At 45.4% G+C, this 10,539-nt stretch overlaps 1 protein-coding gene across 1 annotated transcript in view; it reads right to left on the bottom strand.

Annotated features, from left to right (window-relative positions):
* Positions 1–10,539, bottom strand: part of NAT10 (N-acetyltransferase 10) — a 34,480-nt gene that overhangs the window by 19,963 nt on the left and 3,978 nt on the right. The window contains exons 4-9 of the mRNA XM_023528789.1: positions 8,431–8,602; positions 6,922–7,044; positions 5,227–5,288; positions 3,711–3,825; positions 3,508–3,615; positions 334–469 (exon numbers count right to left, since the gene is read on the bottom strand). Coding sequence (XP_023384557.1) covers positions 334–469; positions 3,508–3,615; positions 3,711–3,825; positions 5,227–5,288; positions 6,922–7,044; positions 8,431–8,602 — 716 coding nt within the window. The remainder of the gene's footprint in view (positions 1–333; positions 470–3,507; positions 3,616–3,710; positions 3,826–5,226; positions 5,289–6,921; positions 7,045–8,430; positions 8,603–10,539) is intronic.

Here is a 10,539-nt window from a genome sequence, read left to right as displayed (position 1 = left end):
TCATACACATTCTCATTTCCTGAGAGTTTTAAAGTTTCTTACTTATTTCTTTGCTTTTCTGTTTGTTCAATGTTAAATAGTGATCACAAAGGCCCTGGTGTGTGTGTGTGTGTGTATCTCTGTGTGTGTGAGTCTGTGCCTGTGCATGTATTTGTGCACCTCCGGGGAGCTGGGGGAAAGTGATTGCTGTTTCTAGACAGGAACCTAAGACCTAGAGAAATCACACAAGAGCCTGCTCAGACCCAGAACAGTCTCCCAGTCCCCTGAGCCCTAATCCTTCCCACTTCTTCCTCAGAGCCCAGAGCGCCTAGAGATGGGGAACAGGACTCCCTTACCCAAAAGCCACTGCCCCAGCAATAGCCAATCCCAGGGCTGCAGACTTCCCCCTTCCTCGAGCAGCTGTGAGTGCAACAGTACTCCTCAGGGTCTTTTCGGAGATCCCCTCGATGAATTTCAAGACAGCTTTGGCCTGTGGAAAGAGACACATATAAGGTGAGCTCTGAGAAAGGCCAAGTTTCAGCCATCTATCACCATTGCCGTGAAGTCAGGCTGACGCCAAGTCCAAATAAAATGGGGACGGTTCTTGTAGGTCAGAGTGCACCTGGACTTCCACTCCTGTGGTCACCTGCTCTTGGTCTTGAGGCTTTAAATATCAGTGAGATATGGATAACCCCCAAATTCACACCTAATCTTCCCAACACACCAGAGTCTTATACACATGCAACTGCCCCTGCACATCTCCACGTGTACCTCTAATGGACAAGTCAACCTTAAAACCAAATGCCTACTGTGGCCCTCAAACCTCTCCACCTACAATCTTCCCCATCTCAGTTAACTGTCCGACTGTTTAGCCTTCTGCCTTTTCTCCCTGCACCTGATTTATCAGCAAATCCCACCAGTGCGACCTTAAAAACATACAAAGTCCTACCATTCCTCACCATCATCCTCCTCTACCACTCTAGTAGAAGCCGCCATCCTGTCTTGCCCCCACTATTACAGTAGCCTCCTAATTAGTCTTTCTACTCCCACCTTCGTTCCCCTATGATCTAGACTCAACACAGCAGCCAGAGATCCTTTTAAAATTAAGCCTGGGATCCCTCTGGCAGCTGTGCTAAGAGACTATAAGCCTAAAACTTACCTCCACTAAACCCCATCTCTTGCAGAGTAAGCGCCAAACCTCTTCCAGTGGCCTGCACTAACACGTACTCTCTGACCCCCATCACCTCCTCCTGCTCCCATCCACTCACTCTGCTTCAGCCCAGTGCTAGCGCTCGAGCGCACCAGTCAGACTTCCTCAGGCCTGTGTATCTGGTGAGCCCTCTGCTGGAAGCACTCTCTCCCCAGAGAGCCACATGGCTCATTCCCTCAACTCCTTCAAGTCTGCTTAAATATCGCCTTCTCGATGAGGCTTTCCCTGGCCACTCTATCTAGAACCACAGCATCCTGCCTGCTCCTGGCACTGTCTATCCCTCTTTACTGCTTGTTACATTTCTCCATCGTACATAGCACCTTCTACTGAGCTATAGGATTTGATTATTTCCTTGATTTGTTGTCTGTCTCATCCTACCAGAATGAAACAGGTGTGTTCCTATTGTTTACTGCTGAGTCCAGTAGCTAGAAGAGTGCTTGGCACCGGGGTGGGTATGTAAGATGCCAGTGGCACTGAATGAAAGGAGGGACTCCCACACTACGCAGGAGCCAAACTCTGCTCCCCAAATGGAATCTACCCTGGGAACGGGCCACTGAGACTGGGAAGAAGGCCAGAGCCCTGGCCTGCTGGGTCCTAGAGAAGCTGCCTTATGCGCCTGGGCAAGTGACACAAAGACACTGAAGAGATGCAGGCCCAGGCGGATGGAAGGAGAGGGGCCACAGGAAGCCAAAGTCTCTGCAGATGGAAGCACTCAAAGGAGATCCAGGATCTACTCGTCCTAACTCGGCCTTTGCCGAACACTGTATTTTACCTTTTTGTCTTTTACTTTAGAGTAGGGAAGTACAAACTCCAACAAAACATAACAGGAAAAATCCACTAACACAATAAAAGGGCACAAAATCTGGACTACAAATGCATTCTAAAACATTTTTCTAAAATGAAAAACCAATACAAAAAAGCAATCTGGTTTACAAAACAAAAAAAAAAAAACGGGTGATCGGTAATTATGTGAAAGGTGCCTGCTTCTCTCATAATTTAAATAACACAAAATAAAACAATGATCCTATGTTCCCATATCAGATTGGTAAAGACTTACAAGTTTCCTAGTACCCAGTGTTGGCACGGCTGCAGGGAAAGAGGTATTTTCACACACTGCTGGTAGTTCCATGTATTGGTGCAACACCCATTTTAATATACACATACTCTGATCCAGCAATTCTTCTCCTGAAAACTTATTCTAGAGATAGTGCCCACAGATGTATCTGTAAGAACATCCTAACGGCATTGTTAATAACAGCAAAGAAGTGGAAATCAACCCAAATATCTAAAAGGGGATCATTTATACTCTGTACAGTGTGACCTCTTCGTATATTTTTAAAATATCCATTAACACGCGTAGAAAAAGATCCAGAAGGATACACAATAAATTGTTAATAGTAATTGTCTCTGCAGACAATTACTATTAACAAGTAAAATCTCCGCTATTTTTTTCCAGTTTTATTAAGAAATAATTAACATACATTACTGTACAAGTTCAAGGTGTATAGCATGGTTTACACATACAAGTGACCCTTGAACAATGTGGGGTTAGGGATACCCACCACCTACAAAGTCAAAAATCCACATATGACACCCTCCGCATATGCAGCTTCCTGACCGCCAGCTGACCCTTGACCTGTGTGGGTCAACTGACCAAAATCCACATGTAAGCAGACCCGTGCAGTTCAACCCCACATTGTTCAAGGCTCAACTGTATTATAAAATAATTACCATAAGACATTCAGCTAATATCTGTCTTCTCATATAGCTACAATAAAAAGAAAGAAGAATAAAGGAAGAAAATTTTCTCCTTGCGATGAAAATTCTTAACATTTATTCTGCAACACTACTACTTACACTGTAGTGTCTCCCTCTCCTGCTCTTTCCTCCATCTTTTCACTCACTCCCTCTCTCTGGTGATGAAGAGGGTATCGGGAAGTGATTCTAAGCTGTAGAGCTTACAGCTAAGACTGCATAGAGAGCTATGTAGTTGGAGATTCTATTTCCGGAAAGAAAAGGAATAGCCTACTGGGGCTCAGCCCCGACTGGTAGGTGTCACTGCAGCTGTTTTCCATCATGACATCAGAGCCTACTGCCCAGAGGCCTGTGCTGTCGTCCAGCTAAGGCTAGAACAGAACCCTGAACAACTACTGTGAACCCAGACGACTGGGAACAGCCCTGCTGTCGCTGCATGAGTTTGAGCAAGAGAAAAGGCCTCTGCCCCAGGGAAGATCCAAGTCTTGACTTTTCCTGACTTGGCTTCTCTTGCTTTCTGCATTGTTTATACTGGGGCAGGACATTCTGAACACCACACCCACCTGGTCGAGGGTCTTGCAGCAGTCCACCAGCACGCCCACAGGCTGGGTGTCCTGCAAGCTCTCCTTCAGCTCCTTCAGCTCCAGATCAGATGGACCAAGACTCTCATCCTACCAGAGAGAGAGAGAAGGATTGCCACTGACACAAGAAGGAAAACACCGAAAATGCAGCCTCCCCCAGATTCTCAAGCCCCTGGCTGGCTCACCGGGGTCTGCGGGGGCAGGGCCTCAATGCTGGCAGCGTGTGAGGAGATGGGCAGGATGTTGAGCTGGTCATCAATGACGAGACACTTCTTACAAGAGGCCAGAGAAAGAATAAATCTGAGGGAAAAAACCACCATAATGAGGTGTTGGTGGGGAGGGGGCCAATGTCTGCACAACAAAGCTATGGCTTTTCTTCAGGAAAATCATTTGGCCCCACGTCTCTAAGCCAAAAGCCAGTTGGAGAGCAATGTGAGGTGATTCCGAGCCTCCTCTGTAAGGCACCTGAACACACTTTATACAGTAAAGAAAACTGAGAACTCTCTTAAGAGACTGGTTACAAGCATTCCTCTTGTGCACAGCTGCCACTGTGCCCTGAGCCATCTGGCCTTTCCGCATCCTCCTAGGCTCACCTTTCAGCACAAAGGTGTCTCAGGCCACCCTTAAATGGGGAACTCCAAATCCACCTCACATATGCTCACCGGTCACACGGGGAAATATATACATACACAAATGGATTTACCTTGTGTCACAAGGAAGAAAAAATTAAAGAGAGAAGAGGAAAGCTCTCTTAAGAAATATAACATAAACTTGCATGCAGAAAAACACGTGCTTGGCTATAAAATTCAAACTTCTCCCACGACCGCAAGAAACGGGTCTCACACGCTTTCACAGTTTCGATTCAATCTAGCAGCACACAATGACCTCCTGGCCCACTCCTTTTACTGAGTTAAAGCAACAGAGATGATTGAAATGCGAAAGGCCCCAATGTTCATCAAGGCCAGGATTTCGAAACCTCAGCACTACTGATATTCTGAACCAGATTTTTTGTTGGAAGGGTTGTTCTGTGCCTTGGAAGCTGTTTAGCAGCATCCCTGTCCTCTATCCACTAGATGCCATAGCACCCTCCACAAATCCCCCTCTCCCCCAAGTCAAGACAATCAAAGTGTGTGCAGACCTTGCCAAATGTCCCCTGGGGCAAAACTACTCAAGCTGAGAACCACTGATCTAGGCCTCAGTTTCTTAAGGTGCTAATTGCTGTTCCCTAAAAAAGGACCCTGTGGCTCAGTTTCAGAAATAATCAGTTAAACAGGCCCCTGCTGCTGCAAGGCTTTTCAGAGGTTGCAACAGGCAAATGTGAATCTTCATGAAGGAAAAACACATCAGCATCCCCCAGACATACTGGGCCAGAAAACCCTTTTGTCATAAGGTACCTCTTAAAACGCCAGTGTTCTACAAAACACATTTTGGGAAATAGTCACCCAGACAGATCACTCCTTTGACAGAAGGGTAAGCTAAGAGCCAGAGGAAGAGGGTGACTTGGTTAGGGCCAGAAGCAAGACAGAATCCAGGTCTCCTGGCCCCAGCTTTCCACTCACTTTCACTGCTTCTGGTTAGCTTTACGAGAGTCAGAACACTCACCATTTTGGACTTCCCTCAGACAGAAGTCCAGCTTTCAGCTGGGTCCTCCCACTGTGGCTCTCCACAATTAAGGGACTGAGAACTGTGCTGCAGACCTACCTCTCATTAAATCTTCCCACCACATCCTGATGGGCCTCAGTCCTGTATCTTGAATGTACGTCCTAAAAGAGACAAAATCCATTAACAAAGGCATCTGTATAGTGCTGAGGCTAAGGGCCGAATGTGAAGAAGTTCTATGGAGCAACCCTAGGATAAAGGAGGTGCCAGCGATGCTGCTGGAAACAAAATCCACTTCTCCATAACCTGCTGTGCCAAACTGGCCAAACGCTATGCGCTGGAACTGGGATGAGACACTAACTAAATGCAGTGTTTCTTATTACAACTAACTTCCCCTGACTTTTACCACATTTTATCCAGCATCATGAAACATATTCATTCAATAAAATGTACATGCCAGTGCCCGACATGCTGGGTACACACTGGTGTGTTTCATAGAGCATGACCTGTTCTCATGGAGCTTACAGTCTCATGGTTGCAGGGAGACAAATGAGTAAATACATACAAATTTTGGCAAATGCTACAAAAGAAAAACAGGGTCCGGTGATAGCAAATGTGTGAGGGGGGAGGAACCTACTTATACAGGGTAGTGAGAAGGCCCTCTGAAGTGATAAGCAGGCAGCCACTGGAGAGGTGGGGAAGAACAAACCAACTGCAATGGGCACAAAGTCATTTGTTTGTTCATTCGCAAACATTTAATGAGTGCTTACTGAAGACCAGGGACTCTTCCAGCTTCTGGGAATATACAGTGAGGAAAACAAAGCCTCTGCTTTCATGAAGTTTAGAGACGAGCACAGAAAGGCATACAATGAACAAATAAATATAAAACTTTATATAGCTGTAAAATTCTCTGACGAAAAATACACCAGTTTAAGGAGTGATGGACAGAACCTCCTGTTCTCCACAGAGTGTGAGAAAGGACCACACTGGGGAGGTCATACTTGAGCAGGGACTTACAGTGAGGAAGGGAGCCACGCAGATATTCCTATGGGAATATCAAGTGCAAAGGCCCTCAGGTGAGAGTGTGCTGGGCATGTCTGAGGACCTTCAAGGAGGCCAGAGGGGCTGTACTGACAAGTAAGGAAGGAGTTGTGGTGACAGGAAGCAGGTACTAAGAAGTGAGAGAAGTCCATGTCACCAAAAGAATGCAGCTCGCAAAACCCTGAGGCCAATCCAAACACCATTCCCAAGCAGCGGGGTGGGGACAGGACTCATACCCTGCCACTCAGAACGCCCGTGTGGCACCTGGTGAGACACAGCCCCACGCCTCACCACATCCTCAGCTCTGGGAGAAAACCTCTCCTGCCAAGTCAAAGTTCTTGCCAATATGGGGGTGTAACCAGCAAATGTCCCATCATTATCCACTGGCGGAGGAGGACCGCTGAGGAACTCTGTGCAGTCTCTTTTTTTGCAATACACAAATACAGGCAGTGGCACGACTCTGCGGAATACTATTCAGAAATCTAACTACATGACAGCTGCATCATATCTGCATCTCACTGGTGTAGAATTTGCAAATGCTTGGCAGCAAATGCGAAATTCAGAGGTTCCGAGGCACACACAGGGTCACTGAGATTTCTCTGCAGTGGCTTTCTCATTGGTTGCAGTCAAAGAGCTCCCTGCCCAGAGGTTATGCTGACCGCTCCCTGGAATTGCTCACCCAGAATTTTTAAAAGTGGCCTACCATAAAGGCATAGGTTGATTTGAACCCACTACAATTAAGTTAAACAGACTTACCATGGTCATTGTGTACAACTGCTTGAGTGAATTCATGGTCCGTAGAAGGATAACCACCAGCCCACCACCTTCCACTGTTTCTACAGTCCTGGCCAGCAAGTTTGGAGTTAAAGCTTCAAAATCCTGGAAGAAGGAGATCTTAGAAAGGGCTGGTCATACTAAGAGCACCCGCAGAGAAGTTCGATCAAGGGCCAGTGATAAGGTAAAAGGGGGGCTTTGGAGCACAAACTCAGGACCATACCCCTCACTCAGCTCACCAGAATGGACGTGCACACCCTCTCTTCCTCTCTCCCTCTCTCCCTTTCTTCCTCTCTCCCTCTCTCTCTCTTCCTCTCTCTCTCTCTCTCCCTCTCTCCCTCTCTCTCATAGCCCCTTACTTAGTAGTAACACAGAAGAAAGTCCAGCCCTAGAGAACACGTATACCTGGTTTTATGTCAAAAGTGTTTCTAATAATCTCTGATAAAATCACATTTGGAAAAAAGTCCTCCAATCTTCACTGATTCACACCTGAATTTCAGAAACACTTCACATTCATTTTCTATTGTTTATAGATCAAAACTACTTGACAGAACTCGACTGCACCACATGAGGGAGCTACTGCTTAAAGGAGCCATTATCACCGCAACTGGTAACAGTGGTGAGCTTGAGCTCAGGTGAGAATGAGGCAAAATGTTATTTTCTGGCCTCCAAGGTAAGATGCAAACCAGCAGCAGATGAGACAACCCACTGGAATGCAGAAAGAAAAAATCTTCTATTCATGATTTCCCCTCATATTTCTTAAGTTACATTTTGAAGGGACGTTTCATAATGTATATAATGATAATATTACATGTAGATAATAAATAGATACCAAAATGTGGGGATTTGTGCTTAAATGTCTTCTTTTTATGGTGGGAGGAGGGGTGTCAAAGAATCAAAGAATTAAAAAAAGACCACCACCACTCAAAACAAAGAAAAATGTGAAACTTAGTCTATTAACCTCTCAGGCAAGAGAATATATACCAGTGAGGAAATTCATCAGGTAGTTCTCGGGGATTTTAAGGACTAGAGGGGGTGGGGGTGTGGAAGGTCCTGGTGGTGGACATGCTAGTCAAGCACTCTGAACAGGACATATGAGCACACAGGTCTGTACCCAACTGGTAAGACAAGTCCCACCGCTCGCTTGTCACCAAAGTCTTCACTTAGTTCCAATAATGATCTGGGGTCCTAGGGTCGCCTGAAGTACGCAATGCTTTATCAGCTTTAGCTGGTTAGAGCCAGTTGTGACAGAGCATCACTGCTTATTTTGGTATCTCTAGACAAGTGCCACTTTAGGCAGAAAATTTTATTTTAATATGGGATGAATTATCAAGTTTCCTTTGGAAAGTGGCCCTGTCCTCCACTGATAATGTTTAGGGGAGGAAGGTGTGCATCTTCTCTCCTTGCTGTACACCTGTGCTCCGGGAACCAGGCAGCCCAACACCCCCTGAGTGCTCCAGCTCCAGTCACAGGCTGGCAGATGCCACCCACCTGGAGAACACACATGCCGAAGGTGTTGCCCAGGATCTTGTGAGTCTCATTGTAGTAGCAGTAGCGAATGTTTGTGGCTGCGACGAAGAGTTCAAAGGGGTCATCTTGCTTTATGTTCAGAGTTCCGTTCTTTATTTTCTTCTGTAGCTGTCGCATTCTTTTCTTCCGGTGACTGCAACCAACCCCCCATCCCATGAGAGACAGTTAACTAGAGGTGCTGAAGACTTGGGAGCAGGAGATGAACACAATAATCATTCACTTAGAGCTTCAGAGCTAGAAGGCAGGCTGGAAATTGTAGGACTAATCCCCTCCCTTTAAAGGTGAAGAAAACTGGAACGGGGTGGTTAAGAAGATGAGATCAGAGGGAGACAGTGGTCAGTCTGTGCATCAGCTCTGCTATTTTGCTCTGTCACCTTCAGCAGATACTTCACTTTCAAAGGAGGGTAATGAGAGTATCGAAACTTCATTTGGCCAGAGCTTGAAACCAACCTCGGTGGCCTCATTACCTCAGTCTCAAGCCACTGCTTCAACTACACGGTACTGCTCCCCAGAGGACCTGGGTGGGAAAGGCACAGTGATGGCGGGTTACTTTATTCATTTTTCCTAACTGAATTTCTCCACTTCCTTCCCAGACTGTGGGATCAAGTCCTCAATGGCGGCTCTAATCTAAGACAATACTGATAGGGGATATGAGTCTCTCAGAAATTCCTGAATATTTTTGTTTTATAAACTCTGAATATCTGACTGTCTTTTATAGGGAAGGGAGAACAAGAAAGCTCCAGAACTGAGGATTATAGCTGATCAAAATTTTATCATAGTTCTCTAACTGAATAGCTAGAACCAAAGCCTTCCCTCTGGGCCTCCACTTCCTCATCTGTGACACGAGGCAGTTAGAAGAATTAATTTCCACTGTCCCTCTGACTCATGCCTTAGCCCATAACTTAGAAGAAATCATCAGCTTTAACCTGGTGCCCTGTGACATCAAGAAAGGGGTGGGATTGCTACAAGAGGCAGAGAGAGACTTTTAAAAGTGAAATCAGCTGGCTGAAGTTCAAAAGGCAAATCTTCCCAGAACACTGGGAACTGCCTAATTCTGCACCCATCTGACATCTATCAACTGAACAGAGAATAAGAAGCCCCCAAAACTTACAATTCTGCTGACAGGCAACAGGCCTTATTTTCAATCTGCATTAAAATTAATCTGCCCAATTATGAAAGAATATGTACAACAAAATATCAATTATGGTTTAAAACTATATACCAGTGACATACAGCTAGACACTAACAATACCTAAGTGTTGAAACTATGGGTGCTTTTTGTTTTCACCTTTGTGATTTTTCTATATTTCTTACAATAAAGCTTTTATAATTCCTTTTTAAAAAGCAAAACTAGTAACCCAAAATCTAGTTTCTCTTAGGCGAATCAAGTCTCTTTAAGACCAAAGGAAAGAAACTAATCAAATGTAACCTTTCGCTTAGTAAAATTAAAATACCTTAGTACTTGTTAATGCGTTCAACTCAACAAACGTTAACTGAGCACCTACTACAAACATGACAGATCATTTAAAAGTATGAAAATATAAAGATAAGCAGAAGAGTCCTCCTAACTAAATGAACTTATCACATGGAAGTAAAAAAAAAGACCAATGTGCAAGGGACTATTTCCAGAGAAAGCGAGAACATAAGGTGACAGACACTGTAAGAGAAGGCAAGTGCTGAAGAGGTGGAGGAGCCATGCAACTGAGGGATGGAGGAAAAGCTTCGGGAAGGAGGCAGGCCCTGACAGGCAAGGAGCATTCCACAGGTGATGACCGAGGTGGGAGTAGCATCCGGAGCAGGGAGGCAGCAGGGGCAAAGGCTGCGAGCTTCATCACAGCAGAGAGCAGTCAGAGCTGGAGACAGGATTTCAGAGTCAATTATCAGAGACAAACACGTTTGGGACTACAGGAGAGAGAAGAACCCAAGGACAGAATCACACATGCTAATTGGGCTTGGCTAGGAGATAATATGATCAAGAGAAAGAGAAGAGTTCAGGAAGGTTGTTTGAGTAACTGACCTAGAAGCCAAGAAAGGAGAGCATTTCTGAAGTGACCACATAGAGAGTTATTT

Source organism: Pteropus vampyrus, unplaced genomic scaffold, assembly GCF_000151845.1.
Source record: "Pteropus vampyrus isolate Shadow unplaced genomic scaffold, Pvam_2.0 Scaffold31, whole genome shotgun sequence".
Classification (NCBI taxonomy): domain Eukaryota; kingdom Metazoa; phylum Chordata; class Mammalia; order Chiroptera; family Pteropodidae; genus Pteropus; species Pteropus vampyrus.
Note: the sequence above shows the minus strand (reverse complement) of the source record. Positions and strands in the feature narration are given on the sequence as shown.